General features: G+C 34.9%; 1 protein-coding gene across 2 annotated transcripts; it reads right to left on the bottom strand.

Annotated features, from left to right (window-relative positions):
* Positions 1-1,929: 1,929 nt before the first annotated feature.
* Positions 1,930-16,675, bottom strand: prr11 (proline rich 11). 2 transcript variants are annotated; one of them, XM_039756869.1, is made up of 9 exons: positions 16,219-16,675; positions 12,083-12,212; positions 10,945-11,064; positions 10,056-10,301; positions 8,659-8,757; positions 8,277-8,392; positions 7,842-7,901; positions 6,750-6,846; positions 1,930-3,714 (listed from the first exon to the last, which is right to left on the bottom strand). In XM_039756869.1, the coding sequence occupies exons 1-9, from the start codon at positions 16,323-16,325 to the stop codon at positions 3,637-3,639; spliced, it is 1,053 nt and encodes a 350-aa protein (XP_039612803.1). In that variant the 5' UTR covers positions 16,326-16,675; the 3' UTR covers positions 1,930-3,636. The 2 variants fall into 2 exon arrangements, with proteins under 2 accessions (XP_039612803.1, XP_039612802.1); XM_039756868.1 differs by having other exon boundaries at positions 7,842-7,904; positions 16,219-16,674.
* Between the last annotated feature and the right edge of the window lie 190 nt (positions 16,676-16,865).

Here is a 16,865-nt window from a genome sequence, read left to right on the forward strand (position 1 = left end):
TTAGCACAGGTTATTAATCCAAAACCAGATCAAAAGAATCAGGTCTAGAATGGTGCTAGGTTAAGGCCATAGTTTTTTAAAAAAAAGGAACACTAACTGTCACAATAGGCAAATAGTTGTTAAAAGTCAGTGTTGGGAACCCCATGTGGCTAAAAGTGTTTCCTTTCATCCATCTTTTGTTTTTAAATTAGAATCCTGGTGTTAATAAGCAAGCTGCTTTGGGGTAATGTGGAAATGACAAAATTAAGTTTGGTACAGTTAGACTATACCAAGCATTTATGAATATGTATGTATAATTTTGAATTTAACTTGATTTTTATGATTATCATCATCATCACCATTTCCATTCTGCTTTTGCAGGGGATCTGGTTATTTAATCCATTATTTACTAATAGGGACAATTGTGGATCTGACACTAAAGTATTTGCAACTTTTCAGCATTCATTGTTGTTTGTCTGGGTGTCTGCTCTGCTCGTTGTAAATATTAAGGTAAAAATAAGTGAAAATGGATAAATACAAATATTTGTAAATGTCTTATAAATGTAAAAATCACATTTTTATGCAGACTGAAAAAGGGAAAATAAAGCCAGCTAATTAAATGAGGTGAGTTAGAGGCTAAATGAATCACTGTTTATGGAGTAAAAACATGAACACCGGTGGTTTAGACAGATAAACATAATACAATGTAATTCATCCTACTAGGATGGGTTCTGGGCCACCACCACCATCATGAAGTGGATTAAAGTAGGTCTGAAAATGAGTGGATGAATAACATCATTTCTAGTCTAAACCAGGTGTTTAGGTGTATTTTAAAATGCATATATAATATGAAACAAAAGGTTAGAAACAAAACCGGACAGGTTCTAGTGAGAATTGTCATGTTTCTCATGTGAACATATTCAGCATATTTCCTGATCAAGACATGTGTAATTTGATAACATGGTCATATTGTCACACCTCTGTGTTAACCCTACAACCATCATGTGAACAGGACACCGATTCTCTTTTCTGAGCAGGGTCTTTTACACATATTGCTGCTTCAGCTTGGAGAATGGCTAAGTTGTTAAACATTTGCAAGCATTAGTATAAACAGAAAGACATACAGTATTCAACATCTGTAAAGTATTTTTTCTTTTTGGACAAAAACTCCTATCAGCTTTATAATTCACTTGTCCCCCTCATGGTCTCTTTTGGTTAACAGATAAAACACCCAAAAAGGGGTACTATGTAAGTTGCCAAAACCATACAAACAACAATCCAAAGGCTGGTGGCTCAAATTCTCTCTTTCATACGAGAGTAAGGAATGGCAAATAATATGTAATTAAGTACATGTCAAAACATATTTAGAAAATAAGGTGTTGGCTGGAAGTAAGTTGTCTTGGTTACACTTCTTTTTAGACTTGCGTATTTCATTTTCTAGAGAGGATTTGTCCTCTGGCTAATCTGTTTCACCACCGAGATTTGGCCAGTACAATCAGTATAATGGCACATGCGATCTATCATCTTGCACTGCATGAAAGAATGCTCAGTACCTCTCCCAGTAATTATGGGCTGAATTGTTGCATGGGTTAATTAATAATGCATCCATTTACAGCTACTTTCCCCTGCACTTTATCAATACGGAGTTGTGTTCATGATTACAGTCTCCCGGCAGTTCCAGTATGTTTAACAGCAATTCTGCAATGACCATACCACAAAATCTTCACTTCTGTTTATTACATAAACTTGGATTCAGAATAAAGTTTATATATAAAAATACACAGGCAAAATTGAGCATAGATAGATTCCATTTAAAAATATGTATATACTTTGATTGCACATATTTATTTTGTAAAAGCAGTTTTAAAATATACCAAAAAGCATTGATTTTTTAAAAACAAAGATTATTTGCATTGTTATTCAATAGATTTGTCTTTTTATTTTTGTAAATATAAAGAAATGTACATTTTTTACCCCAGACACCTCATTCATGGTGGTAACAAGATGTTTAGGTGAGTTTCCTATACAGTACAGTCTTTTTGCATTTACAGTACATTCTTTTTGGATTTTACTTTAGCTAGGTTTACTTTTAAGTCAGCTATTGCTGTAATTTGTAGAGTTTTTCTGTATATTTTATATATAGAGTTTAGCCTGGAGCCTATCATTTCTGTTCTGTTTTGCCAGGTCACTTTTTCAAAGTAAAAATAAAAGTTCATTACAAGTAACTTGCATCAGAAGTATTTTCCTGTTTCTGCCTTTCACTTAAAATAATCAAGAGTTGTGGTCACTAAATTATGTGACTAATTTGAATTATAGTGGTAAAAAATAAACATTGTTGCACAGTTTAAGATCTGAATTGTACATTCAATTTGAAATGGTGCACTTTGCCCCCAAGAACAAATTTACAAGATAAATAAAGAGTGGACTTTAGCCGGGAATATATAGTAACGATTTTTCAAACTATCAATACAGTACTCGTCTCAGGTCATGGACAACCCTGCTCAGTTTCAGGCTATAAACATGCAGACTCTGCAGTTCATTTTCAGCTTCCTTCTATGATAACCCTATTATTGGTAAGAAAAAATATTTGTATTTTTGGTTTTAGTGAGCAGCATATTAAAAATTCCCATGTATCAGTCAACAAAAAAATGTATTACAATAGAAATTTACATTGCATAGCATCTTTATAAAGCAAATAGAACTCTCTTGTGAATCGTACTGTCTATTTCTAGATTCAGAAATTAAATCTTTCTAGTAGATTGTTAAAATGGTGAAAAAACATTCCCATTATTCATAATTACAGTCCTATATTTCTAGATCATTAACACTCCATTCTTCTTTAACTTTATACCTCAAATGTTCTTTAAAGTTAAAACAAAGAACCATGTAGCTATGCGAGAATAAAATTACAAAATCATTTTTTTTTTTTTATATTTTGAACAGATCCTATTCATTATAGTATTTAAAATGAACAAGTGCCTAACATAGGCTTCAAAAATGTTTCTGGGTAATCCCTTATCTATGAAAGTACTGGAAGTCGTGCACTGATGTTGTAGGTTTAGTTTTCCAATTATGGGTAGCACTGTATTTCCATGTTACAGTTCACAATAAAGGGTCTACTTTTCCAGCACATATAAACAAAGTGTACAATTCTAATAAGTGACAAATTGCATTACCAGTGTGTGATAAAATATAAAACTATCAAATTTTTTAACCTTCTTATAAAAGTAGTTGCAGAAAAGAGGAAAAAATATCAATTTATCAAAATGTAATAATGAATTAAAAAATATGCCCAGCAGATAAAGAAGGCCCCAAGTTTTAGGTCTGCCATTATATTGCACACTTAAAGCAATTAGCATAAAATAACAGAATATCACATCAACTGCAACAGCACACATAAAAGAAGGTTTACAGGTTTATAAAAAAGCAAAAATATTTCAATACATGTATTTTACATACATCTCTTAAAAACATTAGTTAAAACAAAAATAAACTCATGCAGGCGCACACACTTGGTTTAAAAAGTAAAAGGTGCATTAGTGAAAATGCTGTAAATTGCTATAAGATGTCGCAATTCTTTCTTTCAGCTTTCAGTCAACAGTAACTTTAAAATGCCCACCAGGGACAAATAAATAAAAATAAAAGTCCAAAAAGAGTTTAGTTTGTTTCACTGAAACTTGTGTTGAAAGTGTTGCAAGACCGTATCAAAGGTGGGGGACTTCTAGGAAGAGCCATCTGTAAAAAAAATAAAATAAATAAATAAATAAAAAAGGTGCAGAAAATTAGGTGACTGACTTATTTTTTTAAAGCAAGGATCTAGAGATACAACAGTTCATTCCATGAGGTAGAAAAAACTGTACTTACAAAGCAAGTCAAATAAGTTATGGTGCACAGGTCAACAGCATGCAATACTAAAAAACCATATGTTTAAAATAAAAAAGTTCCATGTTAAAAAAAAGTCAGCTTTCGAATTGTATCCTTTAAATTGGATTTTTTAAATTTGAACATGGAAATCTATCTTTATGTTTATTTATAAACCAACTACTTAATATGTTTGTAAAATTTTACTTTTATTTATGGCAGGTTAAAAAAAACACAACAACACACAACATACAGTAAGCAGGAGGTGTGTCTAGATCTACCTGATCAACTATACATGATTTCTCTACATGAAAGTCACTAGGATTGGAGCCACTCCTGGCAACACTAGGCAAAAAGTGGGAACCAATCCTTTGAAAGGGGAATTAACCCATCATAGGAAACATTCACATCCATATTCACCTTCATTTACACAGTCATTGGGGGTGTCTTATTAAACTATTGCACACATCTTTGTGATGTGGAAGGAAAAGTGGAGTGCTCAGAGGGAAAAAAAAACCCTTGTAGATTTTTGGGGATTGTACATTTCTACACAGACAGGAACTCAAATCCAGTCTCATGGAGCTGTGAGGCAGTGCATTAACCACTACATCACTACTGCTCTGTGTCTCAAATGAAAATACTTAATTCACCAATATTTTCATTAAAACTCTTAATGACAGATTCTCTTTTCTGAAAACCTGTTTTTTGAGTGCATATGTTTGAAAAACGAGCCTTTTGACCTAATTCGTTAAAAGGTAGATAATGATGCCCCTTATTCTAGTGGTAATCACTTCTTTAACTGGAAATGTGCAATACCAGCAAAGGAAAGTGATCAAATGCACGAGTGCACTTGAACTAAATTGACTTGCTTCACTTGGCATGATTTGTAGATGTTCAGTAAATTATAATAATAAAAACAATCTCTTTAGTTTTTATACCATAACTAGGTGGATACATCATGAAGCTCCATTTAATGCTGTTTGCTAAGACTTGGGCGAACAAAATAAGGAAATAACCCACAGTAGGGACGGCCAGAAGGGAGGGTATAAGGTGTGGAAGAGAACTCCATAGCACAGGACTGCACCAATAGTGGTATTTAGTAATGTTATAAAGGAAATTTAAAGCCGATTGACTCAAAGCAAAAACACCCAAATCTTGGCATCAAAGCCTAAAAATTCGAAGGTGTACCAATTGAAGTAATTATTTTTACTTTTTTTATCACATTCTAAAATGAAAAAAAAAAAAAAAAAACACAGCAAGCCCATGAGCAATAGAAAAAATTGTGATGAATCCTCTACCATCCTGGTTTTTTTACTTTCAAAAGCAGTTAATGTTGGTTGTTGATTCATATTGCAGGCATTGTGTAATGCATTTCACAGGGATCATTTCTGATTGTGGCTGTTAGGACACACACAAACCCAGGTCACACTGTGGAGGGTGCCATCTCCTTGGTAATAAGTGGAAGGTGATAAGGATTGTGTTAGGTCTGACTCATGTGAGCAATGAAGAGGATCAGCTTATCTATGTAATGGAGGTTTTTAAAACTACCTATCAAAGTGTTTCTTATCCCATCTGGTATGTGGCCTGAACAAAATGTCAAAGCAGGTGGTGCATGCACCGCTCAGGAAAGCAACCACTCCCAGTCACTCTGCAAGGTTATTGTAGGGTCTTCAGTTGGTGAAGTTTTTTTCATGTCAAACCTGCCATATGCTAAATGTCAGGTTTGGTCATTCATTTTTTAAAACAAAGAATAGCACTGGGCTTTCCTGGTAGTGATATGCACAGCTGTGTTCAATTTGTGGACATGCACCTATTCCGTTTGTGCTTGGCCATGCATTTCCTGTCAGCGGGATACATGCTGATGTGTCTTCAGTGGTTGTGAAAAGGAGTCAAAGACAAATTTTCAGGGTCACTGCGAGTTGATCTCTGAAATCATGGGCTGTGTTGCCGGTGTTACAGAATAAGCTGTCAACTGAGACAAAGATCAAGCTTCAAAGGCCACGAGCGTGCAGGTTTTTGCATGGTAGATGGACAGAAAGACAACCCTTACAATTTATATACAGTATATCAAATATATATTTATACACACACACAGACATTTTGTTTACACAAGATAGAAAAAAACCTTCCACCTTGATTTAATTCAAAGTGTTCATTTAATTGATATTTCTGAAAATTATAAGCTAATAAACACTATTACGGTCTCCAGTAACAGAACAAACAATCCCAAAAATAAATGACTTACAACAAAAACACAGTAATGTTAGTGCTAATACTTCTAAACATATCAAACACATATTTTACAGAAAACAGCACCTATTGTTACACAGTTATGTTATAAATCAAATTCAGTTTCCTCACTTCTGTGTATTTTAGAATACAGGAAACTTAAGACAAATGGTCCATGTTCAGGCCCAGTGTAATTACTTAACATATTGCTAATAGTCTACCCAATATGCAAATTTTAGTTCAGTGGATGACTTCAAAGGCCATCATCAGTTCAGTTTTATGGCTAGTTTCCAGGACACCCTGCGACAGCGGCTTTACCCAAAATTTATCTTCTCCACCAACTTTTACCCTGTGCATCAGCATGTTTAAGCTGCATTTTCTTCATATCTCTTCTCATTTCATCAATCCAACATTTCTTCAGTCTGCCTCTAGGTATCTTAACATTAATCAATAGATTAAGACTTTGCTTCACTCAGCCATCTTTATCCTTTTGTGTCACACGCCCATACCATCTAAGGCAGCACTTCTGCAAGACGATGCTTATAGATTCACCTTTTGAATTAGTCACGTAGATGAGTTTATTAAGACTTATTGCCAACTAGCTGTGCAACCCTCGTGCTACTTGGAATAACTGAAGAGAAATTCAGCAACTAAAGGAAAATACATTTCATGCACTGTACCTGAAACTTTCTACGTAAAGCTTGAGTCATGATGGGCGTGAGGCCACTGCCAGATTCTTTGTTTTCCTTTTCGTATAACGGGGTACCTCCTGGGCTCCTTAAAGGAAATAAAAATGTGCAGCACATGTTCACTTTCAGAGTGAATAGAGCACTTTGCAAAAATTTAAGAAACAAGGTTAATTTTCTGTTTGTTCCTTTGTAGGACATGAAATGGATTAACACGTGTCTAAACGTTTTTCAGGCTTCCCACATTTTTTCCTAAATTATTACCAGTGGCAGACATCAAAGTGCATTGAACTACTGAATACTATACACATTTATGTTTCGAAGAAAACTACATTTGTTTTTCTCAGTTTAATATACTTGCCTGATTGCCCTGTCAAGTGCACAACACATTCAAATCTATACTGAAATAATGAACAAATTCTATCTGCCGACAGTGCTCAACCTTTTGAATCAAATAAAACTCAACAATACATATTATATTGCAGTTTCTGTAAGACAGACTAACACCTGTAAGGAAAATAAAGGCCCACAAGAAATTCAAGAGCCTTAGGAACCTTCAAGTTTTCAGTTTTCAGATAGCTGGTAGGATTTTACTTTTCATAGCCTTTTCTTTCAATATTCTTCTCATACAGAATTAGGACTGCGAAATCTCCAGCTAGCTAAAACCTAACTACAGTTAAAGTCATTAACACTAACTGGATTAACCCTCATATACACAGTGGTGAGAGTCTGTGAGCTGCAAGAGGTAAAAACAGAGCAGAATTATCAAACTAAAACATCACTTACCTGAACTAACTCATATTAAAGCAAATCTGTAATAGTCTAAATTGGTACTTTAAACTACAGAGATTTATTAAATGGAATGATAGACAGCTAGTTACAACCAGGACTGAAGTGCCAGTATAACGTGTTTGAGATAGTGACTCAAGAATTCCATATGGAGATCAACATTCTAACTTTCATGATGTTGTCATGCTGTGGGAATGCACGCTGCAAATGAATGCTTGCTTCATCAACTAACTGAAAAATATGTTTTTTGTCTGTGCAAAGCCTGTTTAGTCAAAATTCCTACTCCATTATACTGACCTCTGAACATCAACTCTCTTTAACTGCCGTCGTAAATTTACTGGACTAGGGCAGGTGTTCCTACTAGAAAGAAGAAAGGATACATAATTAAGCACATGTATTGTTCTTTTTACAGTGGTTAAATTACATTTGATTCCTGTCTACAGCATAAACAATCAAGAATTTGTTACCAGTTTAGACTACGTGCCTGGTCGTATTTATTTAATACATTTAAGTGCTAAAACAAACCTATTGGTGGCAAACATTGCTGTTATCCTCTAAAATGTTTTTAAATATATAAGTTGATTAAAAATAATGGTTATTATATTAAAAAATCCTGAAAATGAATTTTCACTTCAGACAACTACATTACTTGAAACAATGGAAGATCATTACTAAAGGAAAAAAAACACATAGAAATGCACAGAATGTAGTACATTTGCCATCTCCACTTACTTTAAATGAGTTTTTCCAAATTTATTAGGTATATCAGACTGAGATGATCGCAATGTGACTTTCTGAAGATCTGACATGGTTATCAAAGGAATACGCCTTTTGGATGGAGAAAATGCCTGTTTTTTGGGGAGAAAAAACACATGAGCCATAAAGGATAAATCTGATACTTTTCAAGCCAAAGTTCTTTTTTCACAATTGTGGAATATGTTAATTTGACAAAGAAACCTCGATTGTTAAGTAACCCATAACTTAAGTATCATTTGTATGTTCCCCTAGCTGCTTACAATGACAGTCAATTGACTACGAACTTACCAAACTAAGTTTTTTAAACGATACATTGTATGACATGGAAAACTCAGTACTTAATTGATTTTTCTCTTACCTTCACTTTGGTAGTAGGGGAATCTGTTTTCCTCAATTTTACATTCAGCAAGTCTTGGAGAGTCACAGAAACGGGAGCATCCTTCTTAACTAAAGGATTCTGCAGAAAATGAAATAGAAAAATACATTCACTGCTTTTTTTTTTTATTAAATAACATGTAGTACCATAGCCGTAAGAGCACATGACAACAATGCAGGTTCTGTAATAAAACCTGGCAGAGGGCAAATGTTCAGTTCTACTATGCCAAAAAAGTCCCATTCTACACTAATTTTTCTGGTCTAACCTATTTTAGCAGTATGATGTTTAATGTCATTGTTGCATTAAAATATAATGAAAAAAATCTAGTATAGAATATTATAGACAATACTGAAAAACTTGTAGTAGTGCAATTATATTAGTTTTACAATAATGTACACATTTGAAGTTTACAAATTCTTTAATCATCAAAACAGAATCTGAGCTCAGGGTATTTACAGGTGAAGTTTGCCCTTTTTAAAACATAGGCTTATCATAATTTCTACCAGAGATTGTGTTAATACCTCAAGACTACTGTATTGTTGGATTTCTAATAATCTGTATCACTGATCATCATTATCATCTTTGAAATGAAAAGAAAAAAAAAAAAGATGCATTCATATTCTCACAGATGAACTAAGATGTGTGTCTGTGGTCTAAATAAAATTTCAAAAAGAATGTTTTCTTTTATATTCACTGGAGACGAGATAAAGCCCTGTCTTTTACTATTACTACTTCCAGAAATCACACTTGGCATTAGAAGAAGCACATTGATGTATAATTTCAAAATGCAAACTGAAAATGAGAGTGAATTTGTAACTACTTAAATAATTTATGATAAAATGCAGGCTGACAAGTACTACTACAGCCTGAGGAAAAAGTGTAATGCATTGACAAGGTATGTAAGATTAACTTTATCATTGAATGGGTGTCTAAGAGAAGTACGACAGAGTTTAAATTTATTAATGTATTATCTTTTTGTTCAAAGAACAGATTTAAAGAAAAGTTGGATTCACTGCAAAGTCTCTAGTAAATGTCCTATAACCACCATCCTTAATTGTGCTCTCTAACATATAAAATACTGCCTAAACTATACATACCTATCTAAACTAGCTCCTTATAATTAAGGCCATTTTACATGATACATTGTGCTATGCTGCAACCCATGAGCAAGCATCTGATATCAGTGTTTAAGCTGGATTTGGTATTAAGTAGCAAAGCTACTCTCCAAAAGAAAGCACAATGTGCTGTCCTGGGGTTTAAAAATTCAGAGAATGTTAGTGTTGCAGAGATTTACTGACTTACGTCTGCCTAATATAGGGAATAGCAGGGCAATAATGAATTAATTAAATAGTTAAATATACTTAGATATCTTTGCATACCTGTTGCAGCTTGCAGTTTTCTGGGTGCCTCTTGACCATGTTTTTCTTCTCTGTAAATACAGACGTTTGTGGAGGAGGTGGCACTGGAGGTGGAGGGGGGGGAGGTGGTGGCACAGGAGGTGGTGGCACAGGAGGTAGTGCTGGAACAACTGGAACATTTGTTGATGCTGAATTCAGCTGTATTACTGGGGAAGGATTTAATGGCGCAGTGGGTGTTTGGCATGAGCTGTTCATAGCTTCAGACAACTGAAAGAAAAGATGTCCATCCATCAATAAACAAGAGAACAATGACACACAATTTTCACATCATTCAGAAACTGAACAATTCTTCTGCTTTTCATTAGTATTGTGCATGCTTGAGACACTATTCAATATGCATCACTTACAACCCACACAAAACACTTAATTGCAGTTTGGTACTGTGAGAAAAGAATGTAAAAATAAAGTGTCACATAGCCTTGATCTAAATGTGTGGGAGACCTAATCAATTTATCTTTTAATCTACTTTAATCAATATTTTCTTTATTGCTTTGAAAAGCAGCTTGTTATAATACCATGAAAGTAACAAAAACTTTATGCTTTTAAACTTGCTTTGTCAAATTCAGACCCTATCCTGAAAATGCTAAACACAGCCCAGTTTGGAACAGCCAATTAGCTTAACGCACACATCTTTAGAGGTGTGGGAATGTACACATGGATATTGAGCATGGATGGGAACTGACCTCAGTATACTGGATATCTGTGAAGCAGCAGTGCTAATGATTGTGCCACTGGGCTGCCCTGCTATGATGATATCCATAGAAACTAAAAATTGGTTTTATTTAATAATAATAAGAAAAAAATTATTCAAGAAAATATTTCAACCACTTATAGGCCTTACAAGACTCACCCTGATGGCACAGCGTAATGCTGCCATTTCCATTTGTAACTGGTCCACCTGCTCGCGAACAGCATGCAGTTGCTTCAGGTATATAGAAGGAAAAAATGCATTCCAAACACAGGAATATACCTACAAGTATACAGAAAATCAATCATCTACTGTAACAGTTTACAATATTAAAGTAACGTACAATGATGTCGCACAAAAATGTGAAAGTGCATAGAAACATATAGGGGTAGCACAAAATGTCACAAAAATATGGACAATCTCCAAAATGGTGCAAAACGATTTGAATTTGCAGAGTTCTACAGAGAAAGAAAAGGAACAATCGTTATAAATTTAAGACAGGCAAATACTCAAAGAAGTTTAATGCACTGAATGGTCTTTTCCACTTTGCAAATTTTCTTCTATCGCTTGTTTTGATAAGGGTCAACCACACAAAACAACAACTCACACAAGCAAGGGTACTAACTCTCTAATAACAGTCTTTAGGTACTTCTGGGAAGTTCTCAGGTGACCCAAGGTCAGGTGGGATATAATTCCCCTATATTAATTCTGTGCCTAGGATTTCTCGCTTTGAACCATGGCTGGTACACATACCATCAGGAATGTGAGCTTGGCATGATGGATGAATACTTGTGTGTCATAGATCCTAAGATAAATGTTGTTATTGTCTATACTGCTGGCAAGATTAAAAATAGCAAACTGGCCTATGAACCGGAGCCAAAAACAACATTCCCATAAGAGTTCTCAGTAAATCTTATTATGACCTGTTATTGGAAATGGTTCTCAGCAAGTTCCTGATGAGGTAAAGAAGCCACAAGGCATCACAATATTAGTTTACCACCTAAGCCTGATGCAATGATGACTCTTCGACAGGTATAGGTGGGAAATGTTTTGTCGAAATAAATACACTATTGATTGCTGCAAATTTCTTAAATAAATAAACTCTTATGAATTAACATTTTTTTTTTATTTTTACGAGTGAACAAAAGTAAATTCAGACAGTGAAGAAAAGAATGAAAATTTCAGTAACAGACTGCGAGAGCTGTCCATGTTATCTGCCTTAATATCTTTAATACCCTTAAAGAGAAAAAACGACAGAGTATATTAAACTCAAAAAAGTGATAAATACTTTTATGCTGACCCGTGAAAGTGTGTTCCTGAGGCTACAGTACACAGAAGCCATAACTAGAAGAAGAGGGCTTAAGAAATTCCTCTCTGCAACTGCAGGGACCTGGACAATCAGAGACCTCTCAGTAGGAGTTTCCACAGGACTGAAAGAAAGATAGAGAGAATAGTTATGTAAAGCCTCTGTAGGAGTTATTAAAAAAAAAAATCATTACCAATGTAGTAACACTTATTTCAAGATCATCAGGTACAGAACATTTTTCTAGCCTTGCAGAACAGAGAATAATAAATTTTTAACTTAACTGAAATGCCATTTGTACTTGCTATTAGAGAATTGCCTCACAAGTGGATGGTTCAAATCCTAGAATCAATGCCTGTTCTCTACTGCAACCTGAAACCAAATTAAAGTTTGTTTATTTCCACTATTGTCCTGGCTTCTTCCTCAAAGTTTTCCTGCCTCATTTTATCCCTGCTGGCAGCCTGTCTCTACATGGAATCACTGGCAATGAGGCTCTGTTGATGTCATTCTCATTGACTGGTTTCAATCTGTGCCATCATGTTGCAACTGTGGTTGAGGTGTTGTTTCTCCTGTTGTCATTTTGAAACACTAATTTTAATTATTTAGATCCATTCAGTTCTCATGGGTTTCTGCAAAATGCAGTCACTTATTCCTGTCTAGAGTGAGGAAAATACTCAGTTTAATGGAAAATGTTTATATTTACAGTATGCATGTATTTTCTGGGGATCAGGGAAATACTGTATAAGAAAATGTATAACAAAAAATGGAACACAGTATAAGAATACATTTTTTTCTCTAGGTTCTCCAATTCTCCTTCCATATCACAAAGGTGTGCATCTCTGAGTGTACGGTCATGACCTTGTGTCCAGAGTTCCCAGAATAAGCACTGACTCCCTGTAACTGTGAACTACACAATGGGTTCAGAAAATGGATGAATGTCTATATCATTAATGCTTATCTTGCCAGGTTGTTTATCGGAAGACTACTACATGAGTGAGTATAAGAATAAAATCAAGCCCAAATGCAGAAAACAGTATATATAATCAATTATCAATACATCACTGTGATTTGTGCTTTAAATGGCTTTGCAAACACATATGCTCTATATTTGAGAGAATTTCCATAGTTATATATTGGCTCCACAGACTAATGAGAACAGTATAGCAGAAACAATGAATACAACTAGACAATATGCATAAAAACATACATCAAATATGCTCATGTGGTGGTCAGAACAAGTGGCCGCGGAATATCCTTATGACCCAAAGGTAAAAACTGTCTTTTTCAAGTGCAAGTATTTAGACAGAGGCACACTCCAGGAAAACAGAGAAAGCAGAAGGTCATGTATAGGACTATCTTATATAACAATTTTTTTTTTTAGCAAAAATCTACCAATTTATAAAAAGAGTCAAAAACTGGAAAGGCACTCACAATAACATTACAATTTTTTTTTTAATTATTTGATTAAAATTCCATATTTTATATAATCCACCTTAATAAACGGATTTGGATGTCTGTGTCCTTCCAGTTGCTATGTCTCTGTTATCCAACACATGGCGCATCACAAACACTAGAACTGTTCCTACAAATCTTGTACCAGCACTTTTCCTACAAATCTTGTACCAAATGGCATGCAACAGAGACATAGCAACTGTGTGGATACGCTACACTGCAAACATTGATTCTGAATACACCCAACAGACAGAAATCAGCTTATCCACCTTAATAAAAGGACAAGTATCTCTGTCTTTCCAACAAAATGGCCCATCACAAACATTTGTACTAAAATGCATTGCATTTGTCATTCTAACAGATGATGCATAAAAAACACCTGCATTTTATTACTACAACAATTTGTGATGTGCCATGTGTTGGAATGATAAATGCAATGCATTTTATTACTACAGCATTGCAAAATACATTCTAATGGATAGGGCACTGCAAATTTTAACGCTGAGATGTACATTGATTACCTAGATTTCAACCTGTCTTAGAGAGACAGCACTGCTAATGTTAAAAGACGTTTACAAAGCGATTAAGATAAGGTGTGCCTTTTTCACGTAATTCCACTGTGCAATTTGGTCTTTAAAAACTATAATATGATTAACCATGATACTTTTGGAAACCTAAAAAAAAACCAGGTGGTAAGGAAGAAGTATTTTTTAATGAACCAAGCATAATACTTTTTAAATAAAATTACAGCTTTGTTGCAATTGTGACATAACTAAAAATTAATCAGATTAAAGCTCATCAGTGATGTCAGATGCATTTTATGGTTAGTGGTAATGTGTATAATTGTGACAAATTCGCAATTCACAATTGTCGTTGTCTAATACTGGTGGGATAGACTTAAGCTTATGTAAATGTCTTACGTTTGTTAGTTAATATACTTATGAGGAATGTAAAGGGAATTCATAAAACCACACTGTACTTATTCAGCAGTCAGGAAATTCAAAACTGTTTTATATTATAATAATACATTGTAGAAGTACGTTATGCAAACAATGCTCCATTTCAAACAAGTCATTTATTTTAAATAACAATTTTCAAAAAACATGTATCAGTAAATATTAGTATACTGTATACAGTATGTTTCAGTAAATGCTTTGCTGTTTAGTATTCTGGCACTTGAGACTGGTAAGAGGAAGAAAGATATTCAATGACAAGAATAGCATACAGCTGAGCTAGATGTAAAACCTACCATTTGTGTTTCCCAATTTGCCTTTGCATGATTTACTTCACTTCACGGACACTGTAATTTCCGGACTGTTATGCAAGTATTTACTATAACTTGCAAGAAGTACTCCTTACTGTTAAGCAATACCACAACTTGGAGACACAAATTTAAACAGTTTATATTATAAAAACTCTGTATCAGCAGACTAATGCAATACAGTACATTACCCTCCAACTTTCATAGCTTCATAACAGGTTAAGTCTGAAGCGGCATTGTGTGGCAGTGGTGTGCCTTTGCTGCCTGATCTGCCAGAGACTCAAGTTTCAGTCTAAGCCCAATAACATTCAACTGCAGAACCCAGAGCACAATATGTCACTGCGGGTCTATGCCAGCAGCTAGAAGATGGAACTTAAGGTTAGGGGTTAGTATGGTTAACAACTAGGATAAATTATTACGGTTAGTGTTTGGTGTGGTTAGCATGACAATCAATTTGATTTGTGACAACCTATAAATTCCAGCTTTTGGAGTTTTTTTTTGTTTTTTCTGTCCACCCTGGCCATCGGACCTTACTCTTATTCTATGTTAATTAATGTTGACTTATGTTTATCTTTTATTGTGTCTTCTATTACTCTATTCATTTTGTAAAGCACTTTGAGCTACATTTTTTTTGTATGAATATGTGCTATATAAATAAATGTTGATTGATTGATTGATATAAATGTATTTTACCAAACTGCTGGTCTAGACGTGGGGATGTCACTTCCGCCCTGAAACTGCTCCTTAACTTAATTAGGTAAAGAATTCCATAGATGAGGTTTCCCTTAGTTTTACACTTAGTACAAGGGACCACAAGAGACAACTGACTAGAAGATCTAAGAGCTGGATGGCTGGTGTATAACACACAATTCAGATAAACGGACAGGAGTATACCCATGTAGTGATTTAAAAACCAGCTGTAAATTTTTTAAATCAATTCTAAAACTAACAGGCAGCCAGTGCAAAGAGGCTAGAATTGGAGATACAGAGGCAAACTCATTTGCCCCAACCAAAAAATAGCAGTAGCATTCTAAATTAACTGCAACCTGCGTATCAGGAATTTACTGATACAATGAGTTACAGTAATCAAGTCGAGAAAAAGATACAAATCACGAGTATGTTTCTCAAGATCCTTAGTAGATAAAAAGTGGCTTAACCTTGGTGAAAAGCCGAAAGTGGAAAAAACAACAATTGACCACAGAATGAATCTGTTTCTCAAAAGATTCTGAACTTGAGGTTTGCAAAAGTCCACGAAAGAGCCAAAAAGTTCAAAACCAATTTATAAGTACTAACGTTTTACTTTGCATTAGATTGAGGTTCTTAATTCTACAAAGCAATTGTGCAGCCGCCTAGACACGCAGTTATACAGTATAGACATTTTAAAAGGAAAACTCCAGATTACAGTACTGCACTCTCTCACCAATAATCAGAGGTAACCGAAACGTTTTCTGCTTTCCTGCGTTGTTCCCTGGCACGCCGCCTGCTGTTGGATTTCCATCGTCTACGGTGTTCTTTCGGTTTTCCCATGGTGAAAAAGCAACTAAAGATAAGAAAACACTGAGCTACTGTGGTCCTTTGCTGCACTCCGTTACACTCCCACAGCTTGCCACGATGGAATGACCACACACGATATTTGCAGTTTCAGCCTTAGGCAGCACACCCACACAAATAAAAACAGTTACAAACAGAAGGTAGAAAATAATAAAGTAACGAACAAACATGCAACCAGCATTACGGAAAGCCACAATTTCCCATAATGGCCACGCCTGTTAAGCATCCTGCTTCGATCTCGGCTTCAACATACACCGATCATATTTAATATAGTTAAAGCGAGCAAAAACCACGACCTGCGCGTTCAAAATTAAAGTGTAAATTTCTTTAGCCAATCCCACAACGTCTGCGATGGCGGCAAAGCAGTTTTAAACTTCAATTGGGCAAGAGCAACGTCTGTCAGAGAATCCTCCAATAACCATTTCAATCCCAAATACATACACACAATGGTATAGTATTCTAGCCAATCAGTAGGAAGCGGGAGGTAAAATCAACGAATGACCTTTCAATAATTGC

Source organism: Polypterus senegalus, chromosome 6, assembly GCF_016835505.1.
Source record: "Polypterus senegalus isolate Bchr_013 chromosome 6, ASM1683550v1, whole genome shotgun sequence".
Lineage (NCBI taxonomy): Eukaryota > Metazoa > Chordata > Cladistia > Polypteriformes > Polypteridae > Polypterus > Polypterus senegalus.

What these genes read in the sequence shown, in the direction of transcription:
- prr11 (XM_039756868.1), bottom strand. Translation starts at nt 16,325, where the DNA reads ATGGGAAAACCGAAAGAACACCGTAGACGATGGAAATCCAACAGCAGG. An exon ending in CCCCTACTACCAAAGTGAAG is followed by an intron (nt 8,393 to 8,658) that starts GTAAGAGAAAAA and finishes CCCAAAAAACAG; the next exon opens with GCATTTTCTCCATCCAAAAG. An exon ending in CTTTACGTAGAAAGTTTCAG is followed by an intron (nt 3,715 to 6,749) that starts GTACAGTGCATG and finishes TTTTTTTTACAG; the next exon opens with ATGGCTCTTCCTAGAAGTCC.